This window comes from Otolemur garnettii, unplaced genomic scaffold (genome assembly GCF_000181295.1).
Source record: "Otolemur garnettii isolate 467f Iridium unplaced genomic scaffold, OtoGar3 scaffold00005, whole genome shotgun sequence".
Classification (NCBI taxonomy): domain Eukaryota; kingdom Metazoa; phylum Chordata; class Mammalia; order Primates; family Galagidae; genus Otolemur; species Otolemur garnettii.
In genome coordinates, this window is record NW_003852400.1 from 46,216,238 (window position 1) to 46,237,722 (window position 21,485).

General features: G+C 40.4%; 1 protein-coding gene across 1 annotated transcript in view; it reads left to right on the top strand.

Annotated features, from left to right (window-relative positions):
- Positions 1–2,055: 2,055 nt before the first annotated feature.
- EMB (embigin) overlaps positions 2,056–21,485 on the top strand; it is a 52,800-nt gene continuing 33,370 nt past the window's right edge. Inside the window, exons 1-2 of the mRNA XM_012812664.2 lie at positions 2,056–2,277; positions 12,710–12,802. Of these exons, the coding sequence (XP_012668118.1) occupies positions 2,166–2,277; positions 12,710–12,802 (205 nt within the window). The 5' untranslated portion in view covers positions 2,056–2,165. The remainder of the gene's footprint in view (positions 2,278–12,709; positions 12,803–21,485) is intronic.

Here is a 21,485-nt window from a genome sequence, read left to right on the forward strand (position 1 = left end):
GGAGAATCTTCAAAGAGCTAAAAGTTGACCTTCCATTTGACCCCATGACCCCATTACTAGGTATCTACGCAGAAAAAAATTTTTCTGTGAATCAGGTCAGTGAAAGGTGTCAGTGGCGGTGCCCAGAGATGAGACCAGGAGGGTGTGAAGGTGTTCAGGCCAGCTGTATTGAAAAGGGACAGCCACATGCCTGGAGTGCAAGGAGGGTGTCTGTGTCTGCCCCTTCCAGGACAGTTAGAATCCCCTTTTATATGAGGCTGTAGAGGGTGGGCAAATTCCACTGCTGGCCCAGAGGGCTTTGGAGAGTTACAGTCTTTTGGCTAGAGCTTTCAGGTTGGCTAACTAGGTCCTCTGTGTGCTTTGTCTCAGGAGGAGAGGAGGCGGAGTGGGGGAGGGGCCAAGGAGGACAAAGGGGAAGGTTCCTATGGGAACAGGTTAGGCCCCCAATGGTTAGCTCATTCAAAGGAAGGTGCATTTATGTTTAAGGATTTCATAGCACTAATTGGGAAGGGTCAATCAGTTTGATAGGAGAAGAGGTTACTGTTCATAGTCTAGGTAGATGCAGAGAAATGTTTGCCAGCAGGCTGAGACCGGATACAGCGCAGCAAAACAGCGGTGATTTAGCGGGCACTGGTTAGGTAATTTGGGTTTAGTAAGTGCTGAGACGTCACAGTATGTAAGTTTTAGTCCTTCAATGTCTCTTAAAAGACTTTGTTTGAAAGGTTTTATCATCATAATCATAATTTTGTGACTGAGAAGAGGCTTTCCTTGGATTTGTAGTTCACAGATACATAATTCATTATATTAACTTGTGTGTGTGTGTGTGCACGCTCACACACGTTATATGCAAAACATTTATTCAGCTTATTTTGAACACAGTGTCTGGCACATGGGAGATAATATTGCATGAATTGTATCACTCATATTCTCTCACCAATTTGAATAATGTACATTCCTTTCAAAGTTTTACACATATAATAACTAAAGTAGAAACAGAGTAATCTTTTAGTAATGCATGCCAATTAAAAATCAACTACTCCTGTCTGGAGTAAACATCGTTCTTGCTAAACAGATCAGTTTTCAAAATTTTTATCTAACATTTCTTTCAGTCCCCCCTTTTGTTTGTTTGACACGGATATATTTTGAATTTATGGCTATCAAAGCTAACCTTTAAAAAACAAAGGGAGAAGGAACGGAGCTCCTGAGAAGGATTTGACCAGTATCTTTTAATGTGTTACAACATTCTAGACAGTCATCAACTCTCAAGATGTTTTTATGTTACAATGTAGCTTTCTCCTCCGTTCCCAGATAAAGGTCTAGATTTTGGTTGTTTTATTTCGGCTGGGGGCACTGAAAATCGCAAACTGCGGCCGTGCTCGGTTAAGGGGCAGCATTATCTTAAACACTGTAGCGTAACAAAGGTACACATCTTTATATGGTTACAAAGTATCGACTTTAGTTTTTGTTTCTTGGTTCTCAGTGGTTGCCCAAAGCTGTTAGACTAAGCAAACATAAGTAAAATAAAATCAGACACACTAAGGGCCCTTGGGAATCTGAAACTTTAGAGAGAAGCGCTTCAGCCTTCAGAGACTGGAAGAGAGGGTGTCTGTGATTGGCAGGCAGAGCAAAGGAAGATTAGTCCAGGCTGTGGGCAGCTGGATAGAATCTCAATCCAGCGCAAACATAAGATAAGAAACCCCAGAGAAGTACGGGATAAAGGGAGCAGTAAAGGGTTCTCCTTCTCATCTGTCCCACAAAGTAAATAAGTGAATCACGCCTCAGAGGACCTGCAGAGGCTACGACCTCCCCCTGAGGGTGGGCTAAGCATCACCTTCCCAGGCACTTTAAGCAAACTCCGGTCCGCCCTGCCGCAGCCCACAGGGTGGAGGCCCGCGAGGATGCGGCTGGAGGAGGCACCGCACATCCGGGCGCGCCGGAGCCGGCAGCCGGCTGCATAATTGATGGAGGGCCGGGCGCAGCGAGAGCCTCTCGGGGGAATAGGGCAGCCAGCCCGGCCCCTCCCACTCCGCCTCGCTCGCGCGTCCGCCCCCAGGACTGGCAGCGGGCCCTGGGCCATCGGCGAGTGTGCACGGGGACTCGGGACACCGAGGGCAGCGAGCCGACGGAGCGGTCTGCGGCAGGACCGCGGCGGATCCTCCCGCGCCATGCGCGCCCTCCTCGGCCTGCGGGGACTCCGCGGACTGACGCTCGCGCTGCTTCCCTTCCTGTGCCTTCTCGTCGCCGCGCTCCCGAGCCTGGCGGACGGCGAGGATCCAGGTGGGACGGACGCGAGGGCTGGGTGGAAGGGCGGAGGGCGCGCGGGAAGGAGCGCGCGGGGTTCGGGTCCCGGCGGGCGGCGGGCACAGCCGGGCACAGCCGGGCTCAGGGCCGAGGCGCGCGATGCCGGCGCGGGCGCGGGCGCGGACGGCGGCGGCGGCCTCCCATTGGCCAGACTGGGGTTACCTAAGCTGAGCCGGGGAGCCGGCGGCTCGCGCTCCTCCGCTCCTAGGCGTGTATCTGGAAGCGGCAGCGCCCCGAGAGTCGGAGGCGTGGGTGGTAGGGCAGGGTCTGGTTTCTCCCAGGAACAGGGCGCAGGACGCGTGGGTGGGTGGGGGGCCAGACTTTGGCCTGTGCTAAGATCTGGAAGCCGCAACCCCAGGCCTGCTCCTGCCGCTGGAACGGCTAGTAAGGCCCAAGTGTCACCTCTTTCATTCCTCCTAGCAGGTGCATTGGCTTTGAGGATGTTTCCCAGAGCTGAGTGGAGCAAAAAATCATGACCAAGTAACCAACCAAAGTCGTAACGACTTACAGGATCACGTTCATCTCTCTTCTTTTGACACCATAGTCTTTGAGAACAGAGTTTTGGGGTGTTGTTTCTTTCCTTTTGTTTGTTTAAGACATTTTGAGAAGTTTATGTGCAAACCATTACCAAAGTCAACACCAAATTTGCCATTTCCCTTTACCTGTTTATAATTGTTTTTTATTTATAGAATAGTCCGTTTAACCTACCTTGTGATTCGGGTTTCAGTGTTGTAAACCTTTAAGTCGTAGCAGCCAGTAAGGGTAACAACACACCAACCTCTCAGGCTGGTGTGTAACGGCCGTCGGTAACTAGAATCAGGACTATTCCACGCAAAGTTTTCAACCTTTCGTGAGAATTTATTTTCATGCGCTTATAGCATGAAAGATGTAGATGTAGATGTTTTGAAACATACCATAAAGAAGGAGAGATTAATCAAAAGGTAAGACTATTCAGTTTTTATATGGCCTTTAATAGGCTTAATTAACAACTTGGGTAAAATATTGTGGGTAACCTTTTGCCTTGCCCTATATTTCTTTTCCATTATTCCACTTGTGAAGAATTATCCAGTATATTCCCTCCGCCTCTGGTTACCACTAGTTCTTTTATCCTTGACCTGTTATTCCCCTCGGAGTATTCCAGTTTTGAGAACCAGTGCGTTCTGGTTTAGTTCCAGAACTTTGGTTCTCCTTGGCCGTATGTCAGAACTACCAGAGAGTTTTAAAAATACTGATGCCTGGATCTTGCCCTCAACATCTCTGGTTTGTTTGGCCTGGATATTAGGTGTTTTAACAGCTACTCATATGATTCTAACCAGGTGGAAAACTGTTGCATAAACTGATACGGCCCGAGAATGTGCTGTTAGATAGATACTCATTCTGTTCATTTAAATTGCTATCCAGAGCAGATTTCTAAAGGGGAAAAAACAGGAAACAAATTAAAAAGTAGGATAAATGAAGGTGTAAGTAGGTGGGATGCCACGGGGGAGTGGATATCTGTGTTTATATATGGTGTAAAAGCTGTCCTTTTATCTCTACTTAAGCTGAAATTATGGAATGGTATTTCAGATAAAAGGCATGAAGTTAGTATCTAATTTGAAGCCCAAATTAAAAGTTATTGGGCAACCTCAGCTTGTTTTCAACATACTGTATCGATCTCTATGAAATTCAATTTCCTGTTGGCTAAATGATATTGTGAGGTTCATCAGATATTTTAATCCAGATGCTTTAAATACATACTGGGAGATAGGAATATCATTCACCTAAGACTTGGAGCCAAATTTTTGTAATAAAAATGGCTATAAATTATCACATTTACTATGTAACAATTATGTGCCAGGCATTGCACTAGGAGTTAGCTTTTATTATTTCTGGCTTTCAGATGAGGAAATTGGGGCTTAGGTTAAGTAATTGCCCAAGTCTACACTCTCAGTTAAGCAGCGGGAGCAGGAAATTTGGCATCAATCAATCCAACATTTGTGTACTTAAACACAATGTTTACACACAGTGCTCAGTGCTGAGTCGTCCCTCTGTGCTAATCAGGTATGTCATTGAAAATCTGGAACCACCGACAGAGGACACAGTCTAAATGTTTGATTGGAGCTGAAGGAAATACTGACACAGTTTGAATCTTGGAATAAAGTTAGGCAAAGGGACTCACCTGGACTCTTGTAGGGCTTTTTAATTAAATAAGAAATATACAATATCTTTTTAAAGGAAAATATTATGTAAATAGGAATATTTAAACATCATTATTACAAATGTTACGTGAAAGAAATTAGGACAATGGGTTGTATTTATCTTTTGAGAAATGTTTGTCGTGGGGTCATTTGACATGACCATTGTAACTTTCAGAGGACCTGGGTTTCGTGTATCCTTGTTCAACCTCTTTCCCTAGTCTATGCATGCCCCAAAGAGCAGCTGCCTACTAACACTATTTTTTGAAACAAATATAATCTGACACCCACAGGTTTGTGACATTGGTAGTCCGTATCTCAGAAGACAGTGCTAGCAGTTTTTAATCTTTGCGAGTGTTCAAACTGTTTGAAGGAACAAATTAACTATAAGCCTACCCTCCAACGCTTGTTAAGAATTAGTTCAACTGACTCTTCTTCTTGCTCTTCTGTCCCCCTCACCACTTTTCCTGCTTTTCCTCTCCCTCCCATCTTTCCCTGAATAGCCATTGAGTGGGGGGAGAGGAGGGAGGTGTCCTTCCTTGGCAGGTGGAGCAGAAAGGGCCCAGATCAGGGTCTCAGAGGCCAAGCCTAGTAAGGATGGTGGGGTGTTATAGCTTGCATATCATATATACACATGTTCATACTACTTACATTACATGTATGTTGTATGTGTGTTTATGTGAATGTTCATGCATGTATTCTTAGTTCTGTCCACTGAGATGGAGCAGTGATTTCCCAACAGCTCTGAGTAGACTTAGATCTTAGACTCTAATACTGTTCCTTCTGAACAGCGGCCAGGACTTCTTAGAGAATGGATTCATGAGTCCATACTGATAAAAATTAATTAAATAAATCAATGGAAAATTTAGTGAAGCACAAAATAGTACAGTTTCAAAGTAACTCCCTACAAAATTCTTATTAATGCAAAGGGGGAAAGAGTACCTTTCCAGTGGAAAAGCTTGAGAAACACCACTTTGATCAAATGATCAAAGTGAAAATCATCACTAAAAGCTCACACACACAACAGTGTTCCATCTGATAGGGTTCAAGGAGAAGAATTCAGCATTCCCTCTGTGATATTCCTCTCCAAGGTGCCTACCTCAAATCTAATCATCACCGGAGAACTCTCCTGGGAGTTCTGTTTGGTAAGCCTCACGGTCAGGAAGGGCTGGAGAAACAACCAGCTAAGGGCCACAGGCCATTCTGAGCTAGCACATTTTATTAGTATATTATAAGGACTTTAGTTGGAACATAAATGGGGCATGAGGATGAAATGGTGCTGCATAGATGAGATGCTCATCTCCTGATTTTAGTGGCAGGATTGGGATCTGTGTAGGGAAATGCCCTTTGTATAGTGGCAGGATTGGGATCTGTGTAGGGAAATGCCCTTTGTATAGTGGCAGGATTGGGATCTGTGTAGGGAAATGCCCTTTGTATGGAATATACAGCAATGTTCTAGAGATATGTGGGTGACCAAGACAGCAACTTACTCACTGGCATGTGGTTCAAGGGAAAAAATGTCCTGATCTTGACATTGAAACTAAGTCGCATGTGGTTCAGGAGAAAAAATGTCCTGATCTTGACATTGAAACTAAGTTTCTATTTGAAAAGAAACAAAGAAGTAATTCAATTCTTTCTGAGAAGACTTGAGTTAAGGAAGGCATTAAACTAAAGTGCCAGCCACAGGCACCGAGGCTGGCGGGTTGGAGCCCAGCTCTGGCCAGCTGAACAACAATGACAACTTCAACAACAACAAAACAATTAAAAGTAAAATTACACTTAAAAGAAAATGATAGTTGAAAAATGGCCATCGATTTATCTTCTTAGGTACCATTTTCCAAAGGAGTATGTGCCCTTGAACAGAAACAAATTATATGTGTTGAGGCTGTTTGTCCTAGATTGTAATCTTTTCAAGTTAATTTTTTATAGATGATCTTACATATTTCACAATATAAGGAAACAACATATGACAAAGAAGCTGATGTAAAGGAACAAATTTTACAACACTTTGTTAAAAATGAACTCTCTACTACTAATAAAACATCATCGCTATTCAGACACGACAAACTGCCTCAAATGTTGGTACGGAAGAAATAGATGTTATCGTTATTCTTTCTAAAAGAAAGTGTTATTCTTTCTCATTGAAAATAACACTTTTTTGGTATTTTTAAAGTTATTAAGATGATCATAACTAATGTGTTCTTAATCTCAAACCAGGATATTTTTATAGCCTTACAGTTACAGTTCTGAGAACCTGAAAGGGAATTTAGAGATCTCATTTAATTGATCTTGAAACCCAAAGTGCTTTCATGTGATATCATAGCCAAGAACAGTGAGCTGGCTAATAGCTATCACTGGTTTCCTGGTTTGCATTTCAGCACTCTATCTGGCAAGTGGTGTTTCTTCCTAAAATATCCTCAAAATAGGGTCCTGGAAGGAGGATGTGGTTGGTAGTGAAGGGTAGCAAGAAATGTTGATGCTTTAAAATATCTGCACCTAAATTATATATAACATGACCTTAGGCCCCAGGGCCATTTGAAGATTGTTAAAAATATGTTGAAGATTATTAAAAATCAGGATTTTCAACCTTGGTATTATTGACATTTGGGCTGGATAATTCTTTGTTGTGGGGATTATTATTACGAAATGTTTAGCAGTAACCCTGGCCTCTACATAGATAGCCAGTGAATTATTTATCCCTCCTCAAATACAGTGGATTTCAAAAAAAGTTCCCACATTTTAAGAAAGAGACACATTGTATTAAAATTGCAATACTCAATATATACCAGATCATGTTGACTTTTGCATTTGCAAGAACTGCTGTGGATGTCATACTACGGATTGCTACTGCAACTCAAACTTTGAAAAGTAATCAATAGATAACATCTCTTAAAATGTGCATACATTTTTTTTTCAGACCCCTTGTATATTTATGTTCTGACCTTTGGTACCTGTGAAAGTGACCTTATTTAGGAGTAAGGTCTTCGGCAGATGTAATAAATTCAAATGGGATCATACTAGATTAAAGTCAGCCTTAATCCCTATGACTTTGTTTTTATCAAAGAAAAAAGAGGGAGATTTGGATGTGCAGACATAGACACACACAGAAGGACGATGACCCTGTGAAGACAGAGACAGGGATTAGTGATGCAGCTGTCAGCTCTAGTGATTGCTGACAACTCCCAGATGCGAGGGAGGCAGAGGCGAGGAAGGGTGCTTCCCTGGAGTCTTCCCAGGGAGTATGGCTTTGCCTTCAGACTCCCAGCCTTCAGGAATGTGAAAGAATAAACTACTGTTGTTTTTACCACCAAATTTGTAGTAGTTTTTTTATGACACCTAATTTAAGATAATTTGTTATGGAAATGAATACAACATACTAAATAAATGTAGTAATCTTCCCTCAGTTGGGACAAATGAAATGCCTTCAAACGTTTGCCAAATGTTGCCTGTGGGGCAAAATCATCCCCAGTGGAGAACCACTGAACAGAATCCAAGTCTTATCAAAGGCTAACCTAGCAAGTGAAATATTTAAAATATCTGTTTTTAGAAGGAGTAAATATCTTAGCTACCCTTTTGGGTTTTTACTTTTTATTTAGAGTTGTATTTGGCATAAGACTTACTGTTAAAGGCTCCTAATGAACTATGTAGAGGTGATTTGAAACAGAATTTCCACACTGAACTTGGATATGTATTTTATTATAAAATGTGTTATAATGAAAGAACAATCTATTTCTATTCCATGATTAGGTTGTACATGTAGCTTTATAAGGCAAGTAAAAGTGCGTACCATGCTTGTCCTTAGACTTTTTTAAGGACTTTTTTTGTCTATAAATGACCTTCTCATCCAATAGTTCCCATATTGTATCAAACATCTAGAGTTTTCTGTATACTGTTATCTGTTCCTGACTTAGAAAGTCTGACTTACAAATGGCCTCTTCAGAATGACTTGAATTTTCTTGACAAATCTTTTTTTTTCTTTCTTCTTTTCTTCATGCACTTTCTCCGAAGGATGATTTTCAGGACTCAGAGTAGCCATAGTTCTTCTCTTTTCTTTCTCCGATTGCAGTTAAGGATGGGGATGGGCATGGCATAGTCGTAGAACCCAGAAATAGAACTCTAAATGCACTGTTTATAGGCAATATTTTACTTGGTAACTAGGTTTTCTAAAGCCACAGCTTAGCCATATCATGGCACAAATGGCTTTTACGATTTGGTGTGACAGCTCATGCTTATATATAATATTGCTCTCATGAGGAAATACATTCTGATTTCCAAATCTTCATTTTATAAATAGTATATATGATTCATTCCTAAATTGTAGCGTTTCTGTAATTGTGAAGCACATAAATAATGCTATATATCAGAACTTTAAAATTAAGATTTTTTTTTTTTTTTTGAGACAGAGCCTCAAGTTGTAATCCCTGGGTAGAGTGCTGTGGTGTCACAGCTTACAGCAACCTCAAACTCTTGGGCTCAACCGGTTCTCTTGCCTCATCGTCCCAAGTAGCTGGGACTACAGGTGCCCACCACAATGCTTGGCTATTTTTTCTTGCAGTTGTCATTGTTGTTTTAGCTGGCCTGGGCCAGGTTCGAACCCGCCAGCCTAGGTGTATGTGGCTGGCACCCCACCCACTGAGCTACGGGTGCTGCCCTAAAATTAAGATTTTTAAAGATTAAATTTTATTAAAATAATTTTAGTTGCAGATGTTGATAGCAATCAATACATAGATAAGATACGTAAAGAGAAAGAATTATATTTATTTTAATAATGCTTGCTTCTTATACTTTTTCCTTAATGAAGTCTAGGCCTTTCCATAATTTTAAACTATAACAAAGAGATTTGGGGGGATTTAGAGAGAATGTTTATTCTTAATTGGAGATGTAATTGAATTTATTTCCTGCTTTCATTAAAGCAAATCCTAAAATCCAATGTAGCTTTCTAGTGTTACCTCTTTTTTCCTTCCCAATTTATTTCAATTAAATGAAGCCCCCAAATGAAATATGTGAAAAGTTACTGTAATATTTTGAGTAGAATTATAACATGATTATTTCATTTGAAAGTGTTAAGAGCATAAATTGTAGGCTGTTCCAGCAATGCCTATTTTAAAATGTAATATGTGGAAAACATCTAAGCAGGGGCCATTCTGCTATTTCACATGAAACAGTAATAAGTGAAAATTAGAATGTTACTCAGTTCTTTGATGCAAAAGTCTTATGCCTCATCTCCTCCGCAAAAGGAACAAAAAAACAAACTTCTTTTAATCTTCAGAGTAACTGTTTGACATTACTCTTTTATGCTAGCATTTTTGCCACTAAAGGAAGCCAGGTAGAACATTTCCAGCAATGATTTAGCAAGGGGTGAGTATGATGACTGGAGGAATGCATGTTATAATCTAGGCACTATTACGTGCATTTCTGCACCTTCTCTGATCCTTCTTTTTTCTCCCTATGAAATGAGGTTCTCAGTAGAGACGTATTGTCAAAGACTGAGCTGGGTGCATATTTCGAAACCGTAAGTAACAAATCAGTGACAGAACTTGGATTAGGACTCAGAATTCCTATCTCTCCATTTTATACTTGGTTTTGTGACTCAGTCTGATCTCTTAAGGGAAGTATTCAGGCCACATCGGCCCCAATCTCCTGCCAGTTTTTTTAAACTCCAATGTTAGTGGAATCAGCCACCTGCCAGCCGTCCTCCAACTGAAAACAAGAAGGTTTACGTTCACTTTTTTAGTTAAAAAATATCTTTTCTACACAAAGAACTTCTCCTTCTTACTATTCCGACACCGTTTGTGGTCTGTCCTGCCTTTCCTCTCAGGGCATTGGTATATATTCTGTCTTCCAGGGACTTCTCCCAAGGCAAAAAATCGCCACCGTTATACATGTTCTTCTGCGTTCAGGATTGTTCAGTGAAAACTGGAGCCTGATTGAGATACTTTAAAGGGAATATGAATTTGGCATACAGGTGGTGATTGTATCTTTGATATGTGACTGGCAGTTGGAAACGGCCTCAACAACTGGCATATCCTGGGACTGCCCAGACTTCTCTCCCTCCTGAAGCTTGGTTGCTCCTTCCATTCCTATTCTTTCAACTACTGGAGAGCTTAGATTTCCACCCAAGCCAAGCTTAGAACCCCACTGTCTTCTTGTTCTAATGCAGGCCCCGGGTGGGCTGGTCCTGGTGGTCAGTAAGGGGAACACAGCGCCAGCATCAGAGCTCATCTCGGTGGCATTTTCTTTACCTTCCTTCCACCTCCAAGGTAGGCTCCACACTGCAGCTCAGATGCCAACTTGTGTAGAATATACAGGCTCGTTTAGTCCGTACGAGGTATAGATGGTTGTTACTCTCAAATTTTAATTACTCTTGGTCACAGTTATGAGCCTGAACACCCGCTACTGCAATCCACGTAGCCCTTTGGAGCCTGACTTTACTCAGCCTCTTCCTCACCATCAGAGTCGAGTTGTATCCGGTGCTCCATCTGTTCACTTAAGTGAAATGTGAACAAGGATGAGAGAAAGCATTTTTTGAGTTTATGTCACTCTTACTAATAGTGTGCATACTAATAATAAAACACCATGATGGACAGTCTCAAAAGAATTATGGGCTTGTGTAAAGATAAAACGTGTGGTCAGAACCCCTCAGGATGGCATTCTGCTCCGTCGTGGACTAGGCCAAGGAACGAGCACTAACTGGCCAGGAAGCGCAGCTCTCAAAGCTTATGCTTTGCAAGCTTCCCTGAGCAGGAGGTACCAAGGACTCTTTCCTTCCCGTCCATCTCCTCCTGACTTCCTATCTGTAAAGGAATAGCATCTGCCTTGATCATTCTGAAATATTTCCTCTTGAATAAAACCTCCAGTGAGCTATCCCTAAGAATGGGGGGTGAAAAAAGACATTTTCATTAGAAAAATAATGTTGATGAGAGCCTGTTTAGTGGTGTTTATGTGTGTGTTTGTGTCTTTCAGAGAGAAAGCAAGAGGAAAGGCGGGAGGAGGGGTGTATGAATATGAATGAAGGAATATGGGGTGCGGGTGGAGGAAAGCTTTTGCCTTCCAGCTAGCCCAGTGAGAAACTCAGGACATATTTTCCCGGATAATCTCTGTCAGAGGGTAGTGCGATTTAAGTATATTATTAAAGGATTATTTTATGAGAAAATGAATTTCAACTTCCAAAGCTGTGTTAGAGATGATTAGACCTTTGGAACACAGCCTATTGGAGAGCTAGATTCTGCTAGGTCCATTTTTTATTAGGTAATTTTATGAAAAGAATGTATAAAACTACAGCAACAAAAGAAATGCCAACTTTGATAATGTTTTGCATACGTGTATAAGAAAGGAAAGAAGTGCTAATCTAATCTCAGACCAGGAATAACTTTCTAGACAGAGTATTAAAACAAGAAAAAGCAACAGAAAAGGCTCAGGTTTAATTTATGGTGAATGGAATATTGAAAGAATGCAGCCAAGTTTATGATACAAGCTCCTCGTCCACTTGTTTGACAGAGTTGGGGTCCTACTCCTGGAAGGTAAATTCTGGGGTACAAAAGTCAGAGGAACACTGGGTAGTGTACAGAGCTTTGAGGAGAGGGAGGAGGGTTGAAATGGAATTTTTTTTTTTTTTAATAAGGTTTTTGAAAGGAGAGAGAAATGATAGAGGCAACTCGGGAGTTAGAGGATGTGCCTCATTGGAACCATGGCTGGAAACCAATAGCCTGAACTCACCGAGTGACCGGTTTATCCTCTGTGCCCTCGTGTCCAGGGCTTTCAGTTTGATTTTTTACGCCCTCCGCTGCAGAGAGCCTGTTCCTCTTTGTTCTCCTGTCTTTTCTGCCTGTCCTTGTCTTTCCCGTTTCTTGCACTCTCTGATTCCTCAGTGTCTGGAGTTTATTTATGTCTGGTAAAGCAATTATAATTGTAGTATCAGAAAACGGGAAGTTTTTATTTTAAAAAAGCTTAAATACAATGACTCTTATTTAAAAAGCTTAAAAATAAAATTTAGATTGCCAAGTCAGTAAGGACTTTCAGGTACAAGAAGACTATGGAAAAAAAAAATCAGAAACATCACATTTAATTGCCCAATCTATTTCTGAATATCTTTGAAGCATATAAGCTTTAGAGCTTCCTGAAAACACTGTTTTTCCTTCATGGTGTATAATAACATTGTAGCTGTTGCAAAGAGGTTTTTGGATAGTTATTCGGCCTTGGTAAGAATGTATAATCTCACCTTCTTTCTCTTACAGATTCACCTTTTACAACTCTACCGGTCCAAGAAGACGACATGATGGCAATAGACTCTAACCATTCCTTGGAGATTCATAACATATCACTGACTGGTAAATGTACCATATTGTAAATATCACAATGCCAAAATAAGATGTTTAATTTTTTTTTTTTTTTAACTAACCTGTTGCTTTTTGCTTCATGAAGTGCTAATCCCTGTTCATAGTTTGGTGAACTATTGTATATGGCACAATTATAATTAGTCTGAAGAGAATCTAATGTGGTCAGGACATTGTGCTCTGGCTGCAGGGGGGAGGAAGCCATTCCAGATGTGGTACGGCTAAAAAGAGGTTCTTAGAAGGGGAATATCTGAGATAAGAGAAGATTAAGTTCGGTTTGCCGATACTCTGATGTTTTTATCAATTTCTATTTACTATTATCAATAGTAATTACATCGATTACTGTTAATATCACTCTATGTCAAGAGGCAAAATCCTGCATCCTGCTGGAAAACCTTTAGCCTGAGACATTGAAGATGGTCTCAGATGAGTCAATGACCGTGTTGGGGACAACAAGTGAAGAATCCCAAAGTTAAACTGAGCTCTGCTTTTTCTCTCACGGTTTTGGATTCCAGTGTTTCAAAAGTAATCTCAGTTTTTTTTTTTTTTTAATTCGTAAGAGTCATTAATCTATTTTAGTAACGATAGTAAAATGATATAATTGGAATTTAAAATATTATGAACTTGTTTATTAAACAATAAGTACTTTTTTCTTATAAAATGTATGTCCACTTGTTAACTGTCCTTGAGTCTTAAGAACTGTTTCTTCCCATGTGTTTCTCAGGAGTAGAAGGCGTGATTGTGTGTGAGAGTCTGTGCGTTTCCCAACCAGATGCCAGTGGAATGTCTGCACTGGGCTTCTTGGTGGGGCATTTTTATGACTTTGTGCAGTACTTGTTTGTTCCCAAATGTCTCTTTCCCAATATATGGAGCTCATTTTTACTTTGTAAAAAATAGTTGCAACACTTCTGTGCTTCTTTGCTGTTACTGGTTCTTTTACTCCCTGCATGTTCCAGCTGTTTACTTCTGCTGGGATGAAATGTTTCTTGCATCTAAGCTGGAGGAAAAAAAAAAGAGAGAGAAAGAGACTCTTGGGAAACATAAGTTTGCGTATTCTTTAAGTAACCTGACAGCGTTGGCAGTGGAGCACCTCTTACACAGTACAGCTGGGGCCTAGAAACAAAGGGTCAGTGCTCAAGGTGAGAGTGAGAAATAGACATTTTCATTGATGCCAGGTTGGCTGTTTAGTCACTTAACCTGTCTAAAGGGTTCGACTGCTAGCTATTTTTTTTTATTCTAATAAAAGAATAAACTAGTATTAAACTAGTATTCCTATAGTCCTACAGAGAATGATTGTTCACAAATGTCCATTCCTTAACCTTTATCTTGGCTCGAGCAAACTTTGGTTAGGCTTTCCTCTTGCTCTTGGGCCCCTGGACTTGAGCTTGCTGTAAGTCTGAGCAAACATGAAAACGCAGGACACTCTGGTAATTGGCTGACTACAGCCTGATCACGCTGCCCACATGTACTGGCTTGTTTGTTTTACAAACTCGCGATGTTGACTATGTACTGTCTGCAGATTTCTAAACACCACTTCATCCATATGACAACGCTCTGAGGTGAATACTATTGCAAATAATGTATTTGTCATTTGCAGACAAGGAAAGAGAGGTGCAAAGAAATGCGGTGAACTGGCCATAATCACAGGTCCTGAGTTGGAGCTTGTGGTTTTGAACCCAGGCAGTCTGTGCCATTAACTGTTATGCTTTGGAGCCTTTCTTAACACTGAATTACTCCTTTCTTTGAATAGCATTAAAAACAATTATATCTATTTTAAGAAGGCTGATTACAAAAGTAGAGCTATTTTAACTGCCTTATTTCTAAAAAGGTTAGTTTTAGAAATTGCATTTGTTTAGTTTGTGGACGTATAACTGATTTGACTAAAATTAAAAGTATTTTTTTTCTCTCTGCTACCACTAGGTTTTTTAAACCTATCCTTTGATAATGGGCTGTTTTTACACCACTAGACTAAATTTTCCAATGTCAGTAGTTTTGGGAATTCATTATTTGTATGAGTGTTGAGTGTCTGAAATGGTGTGTGACAGTTTAACCTTAGAGACCAGCCTGGTAATACTGGCATTAGGTCTCCCACGTTAACCCGGTGGCACATTTTATTTACCATACTGGTTTACCAGCTGTCCAGGCAAAGTCCTCGTGATCCATGGATGCAGCATAAGCAAACATTAGATGTGCAGAAGGTCAGACTAAGGCACAATGTAAGGTCTGGAAGGATCAGTCAAGGTGAGGAAAGACAGCCATGTTGCCTCTAGTGAGGTGGTCAAGAGGCTCGATTCTAGGGGCAGGTGATTGAGAAGGCGGAGAAGGAAAGAAGCAAGGGTCCCCTGTCTTTGTCTGCTCAGACACTTGGTTGCAGAGATTCTAAAATAGTTCCAGTGAGGTGCAAATGTTTGTGATAGTTTTTAGAAAGATTTTCATTAAATCTGAAGTATAGACTATTGATGTCCAGAGGCATAACATTGACAGAGAGTGAGAGAGAGGCAAAGGGGAAGAGGGACCCATTGTAGCTACACAAGGGGCTGCCGGTGACTTCTGCTGTGCACCAGGGTTTCTCAGTAGTAGAAATACTGACCTTGGGGACAGATGTTCTTTGTCGTGGGGTCTGTTGGGTGTTGCAGGCTGTTTAGCTGCATTCCTAAGCTTTAGCCATCAGATATGAGCAGTACCCCCTATGTCGTGACAACCAAAAACATCACGGGATATTGCCAAGTGTCCTGTGAGGGACAAAATTATCTGCAGTTGAAAATTAGCCCCAGTGCTTTTTTTTTTTTTTTTTTTGAGACCGAGTTACACTCTATTACCCTGGGTTTGAGTGTAGTGGTGTTATAGCTCACAGCAACCTCAAACTCTTGGGCTTAAGTGATCCTCGGGCCTCAGCCTCCTGAGTAGCTGGGACAATAGGCACTCACCACATTCCCTGGCTATTTTCAGACAGGAGGTCTCACTGTAGCTCAGGCTGGTCATGAACTTCTGAGCTTAGGCAATCCACCTGCTTTGACCTCCCAGAGTGCTGGGAATACAGGTATGAGCCACTTCGCCAGCCAACCCCCACTGTTCTTCACATAAAAAGCCCTGCAAATGTTTCCCATCCCCTCTTCACAGGAAGAAACATGGTTTAATATATCGTCATGGTTAACATTTGATAAAGACTCTTCCCGCAAAGTGGGATGATGGTGCCGAATCACAGACACATGACCCCTCTCTTCCCCCCCATCCATCTGGTGTTCACATCTTGCCTGTCTCTGAGAATTGGGTCAAAAGCCACATCTTCAGTAAAACACATTTAGACAATCACTGTTTTTGTTTCTCTGATAAGTATTTACTGTTTTTATTAATTTTTAACTATGTAAGTAAAGATGAGTTCAGGTTTTAAAATATTAAAACATTATTTCCAGCGTTATAGTCAATTAGAGAATCTACAAACCCACTTGCCACAACTACAAATACCTAAAATATAGTAAAACATTCTTTTAAATATATAGCTAAGTACACGAAAGACAGTTTCCACCGGCCAAAACTGGTGATCGGGACCCCAGACCTGTGACTTACTGTTGTGTCAGGTTCCTGTTTGTTCCTTAGACACTTGAGTTTTAAGAGGCACAGAAATCTACTAACAGTGGCCTCCCACTTATATCCCCCTCTGCTGCCAGAGGATCTGTTCCCCCACTTTTGTTTCCCTCTTTTGCTTATCGGTCTTTCTACCTGTCAATAAAAACCTCTGTCCTGTTTCTAAAAAAATAAAAAAACAGAAATACAAAAATGAGGCCTTAAATTCATGGAAGGAGGGGAGTTGAAACTGAAAATCTCTAGAAAGCGATGCTTCTTGCTGTCCTGCAAAGACAGTGAAAGGTTTGATCTAGGGGAAAAGAAAACCAGCAGGCAGTGTAAGATGACCCTTTGACAGTTTTTTTCAGTTTTATTTTGTACTGACAACAAAAGACTCTCACTGTTTTCTCTCATTTAAAAGTAACATTAAAAAATTTAATAAACAAACAAAACATCACCCCAAACTTTGCAAGATTCCCCTGATCATTCAAACATATGGGCCTGCTCCCAATGAGGTTTGGATTACAAATTTACATTACTTGCATTTCAAGACAACTATTTTAAATTGCACATAAACTTTATGGGCCACCTGTATTTGTATAGCCTCAAAGTTGAGAAATAACACAAAATGACCCCGGGCAGGTAGTATTTCCACAAAAAAGCAATTGAAAAATGTCTGTGTAAGTATGTATTATCCAGCCTGGCATTGGAGTCCCTACTGACACATGTCCCAACATGTCCCAAGGCAAAAATATAAAAAACAATGAAGCAGCCTCTAACACTGAGAGCCCAGGAGCAATCGGATTAGACATTCCAGACCTACAGATCATAGAAATACTATGGAAGGATAGAAAAGAAGAAATATTAAAAACATGAGAAACACAAGAAATGAATATGGTGCTATTAAAAACCCCTCAGATCCAAAAAATAGCCGAATAAAACTTCCAGTGATAAAATAACATGACCCCTATCCTAAGTCCTGTTGAACGATCTGCCACTTCTGTGTTCTCTCTCCTCTTTTCCAGTGGTGACTTCTGTTCAGCTTGTTTCTTTCTCAGGCTCTGTGTGTTTACCCATGGACACAATATAATATTCATGGGGGCTCGGGGGTCCCAGTTCCCCAAACCCAGTTGACCTGGTTCAGGTATTTGGCTGAGCGTGATAGTTCATCTGACATGGCGGTCATTCAAAGCAAAAATGTGTGGAAACAGAAGATAAAACTGCAGCAGCATAGGCAGCGTGAATAGAGTAAAAGTAACCCACACCCGTTTCAGTGTAACAGAGACATTTTATTTAAGCACAAAGGGAACGTTTAGAGCACTTCCAGAGAGAGTTGGAAGTGGGGGCCTCTCATGATGGAGAAAAGGTGAGAGGCCCAGGGGCACAGGCTGTGCACAGGGACAGATAAGCACCCTTTCCTTTGGGAAATTGGTTGCAAGTCTTTCCCTGGCCTCTCTGTGCCTCTCTTTGCGACTGGTCATGGATTATTGGCTCTTTCTGGGTCCTTGGTTTCCTCACACTCACATTCTTTTGGGCCCTCCAGACGTGCTTGTTCATCAGGCTAGGCCCTTGTCCCCCCTCCTTGAAGCCCCTTTCATAGGTTTCTTCTCAGAGTTGTTTTGTATTTTTTCACATTAGTGGTATGAGTCCATGTGTCTTTTTCTGAAAATCGCTTTCTGTCATTCAATACCAGTTTCAGAGATCTTGCCATGTGACATATGGATCTAGCTTCTGTCTTTACTTGTAGGCACAGTATAAATACACCACGTTACTGAGACGCTTTGCTCTTAATGGGCCCTGGTTTACTTATATGTTCTTTTCTGTTATAAACTTACATAACAAGGAATACCCTACATGCATCTCAGTTGGCATGATTGTTAGTGTTTCTCTAGGATAAATGTCACAAAGTAGAATGGCTCAGTTAGGAATTATGTACATATTTATTTAATAGGTACTTTCAAATCGCCCTTCACAGTATCTAGAAAGTTTGTCCTTTATCTCCACGCACGTATTTGAGTGTAACTTTCCTGTTGTCCCTACCAGTCCTTGATATTAGTGGACTCTCATGGCTTTGCCAGTGAGTGTGAGAAGCTACCTTATTTTTGTTTTGATTTGCATTGTGGCGTTAGCCGTGCTTTTGTGTGTGTGTTACGTACTTTTGTTTTTATGTGTTTATTTATTAATATCCTGTATCCATTTTGCTATCACGTTTACTTTTGTGATTTATTTAAATAAATTAGGTGTGAATTTTGGATGCCGAGTCTGTACTTTTTCTAGAAGTTACGAGTATTTTCTCCCAGTGGTTAAACTTTCCCTCTTTTTTTCATTGTGAAGAAATTTCATCCTGATTTCTCTGTTTTTATAGTTTCTCACCCTCTCCTTTTTATGTGACAGGAAATTAACTTTATTGTTACTATTTTATACAGATAGTTAATGTCTCGATACCCTTGATGGAACAATTCTCCTTTTCTTAATGATTTTGAAATAATCACCCTAATCATATTTCTGATTCCCAAACTCTGTTCTGTTTTTTTATTCTTCTAGTGTTTTCTAAACTTATTAAAGTGCCACCCAAAGCAAGAATGAATTTTGTGTTGTAACGTGATGCCCCACTCACACATTCACACACATACAGCACAAACATCCATTCAACACCTATACCTAAGAGTATGTTGTGCTCTGCTAATTTCTGTTCTCGTCTAAAACAAAGCCATTGATCACTACTAAATTAATTTCCTGATCCACTAAAAGGTTTTGGCTTGCAGTCTTGAAAATTCTATTTTTATTTATTTATTTATTTATTTATTTTTTGAGATAGAGTCTCATTATGTTGCCCTGGATAGAGTGCTGCGGCATCACAGCTCACAGCAACCTCAAACTCTTGGACTTAAGCAATTCTCTTGCCTCAGCCTCCCAAGTAGCTGGGACTACAGGCGCCCACAAGGCCTGGCTGTTTTTTTGTTGCCTTGTCATTGTTGTTTGGCAGGCCCTGGCCTGGTTTTAACTCTCCAGCCCCAGTGTATGTGGCCAGCACCCTAACCACTGACAGATGGGCACCAAGCCAAATTCTGTCTATTTTATGCCATTGATTTTTTGACATTTTATAGGTCATTAACACTAATTTTAAAACATTTATATCTTTATATATTATTGAAAAATAGGCTTTCTATTTTTTTGACCTTTATTCTTTTATGTAGACTTTTAAAAATCAAGTTCCATAAAAAGTATGCTTGGATTTTGACTGATTCTTCACAGACTCACTAGATTAATTTTGAGGAGAATTTTTATGATATTGTATTGTCATCTGTGATTTAGATCTCATTTGATTTAGAATGTCTATTGCTGTTGAACTTAATTGTAGTTATTTATGTTTGAACCATATCTCCCCATCTAGAATGAACAAATTTTAAATCACCTCTGTAACACATATAGCATATAAACACATGTGTACTGAACAAATTTATTTATAAATGAACCAACTATGTGAGAAAAGAACTTCTTAAACATTTCTTGCATATTTCTTCAAATACTTTCTGCCTTAATTCCTTATATACTTCATGAGGCAGAGTTTTAATAAGACTGAACCTTCAGTCAAAGCAGGATACCTTATCTACCTAGAGAAATGACTTAGTATCTTAAATACTGTATTCCAAGAGCCACTTGCATTATTAAAATTGGTTCAACAAATATTGAAAGCCTGTTTCCCAGTGGTGAACACTATGGACTTATCTTTCTGCTCCCCTCCCCCTAATGTCAGATAGTTTTCATTTCAGTGGGGAGAGGTGATGAATAAATAATTCAACAAATTAATTAAAAAGATAGTATCAGTGCCAAGTTCAGAAAAGTAAACAAATAAAGGTGCTGTGATAGAGACTTGGAAATAGTGTGCAGATAGGGGAGCGCTGTCTGTGACAGAGGCACACACCTCCTGAGTACACCTGAGTGTGTACTAAAAAGCATGTACCTGGGCCTGAGTACACCTGAGTGTGTACTAAAAAGCATGTACCTGGGCCTATAGGATCCAACTCTTTGGGAGGAGGCTGAGTTTATTTTTAGCACTTAGGAAGTGGACACCATGACATGCAAACCACTGATAGAAGACCAAATCTCAAGGACCGACATCCTGGTGTAAGCACTTGTAGTTTGCAAAGTTATGTAGGTCACACTTCCAATTTACATCAGATATTTATGTGCCCTCATCTGGATGTGTTGGGATCCTGACATCTCTGTCTTTAGCTCTTCTTTGACAAAATCTAGTTATTTTTTAATTGCTTTGTTCTATATGCTATAACCATGATGGAGAAAGAAGATGAGGGCATGAACAAGTCCGTCTTGAATGTTTTTTACACCACTCCAGTCTTGATTAATTGTATGACATGTTTATCAGTTTTATAGAGTATTTGTGTATGTGGGGGGGGGGGAGTTCTACTTGAGATTTCCTCTGATTTATTTCTGAAATAGTTCTACTACAGAAATAATTTTGAAATTAGACTATTCCATTTCAGAATGTAAATGATTCCTTATCCTGGGGAATCTGATGATAGAGCATTTTCATTTGCTGACCCTTCTTCCATCACATTAAAGTGAATGTGTGTTGTGCAAAACGGCTCAAAATAAGTAAGAACTTTCCATCAGGAGGCAAGTTATGATGGCATGAGATGCTTCTGATTTCCAAATGCAAAAGAAACAAGGAAACATATAAAACTGTGATTTATAGCTCTAAGAACAAAAGGGGAAGACTGGGCATGGAGAGATCTGTGCGGTGCCAGGGACCAGGTGTTCTGAGGCCTGGACTTTATCCCTAGCCTGGACCTTGCTTTCCACATAACCTTAGGTATTACCTATCCAGTAGGCTGAAGAGGTGTTATGACTATTACGGTACAGAATTGATTTGGGGACCAAATATTACAGTATGTTTTAGATCTTTGTCAGCTGCTAAATGATATAAGTGCTATAGAAGTTTAATCATTGAATGGACGGAGGCATAATTGAAGTATGTAAGTTTTGACAGGTGTGTATGGACTAGGCTTATAATTTCAAGCACAGAAACAGTCTATAACAAGCTAAATAAGAAATCATGTATTAAATGGAAGATTTTGGCTAGCAGAATTAG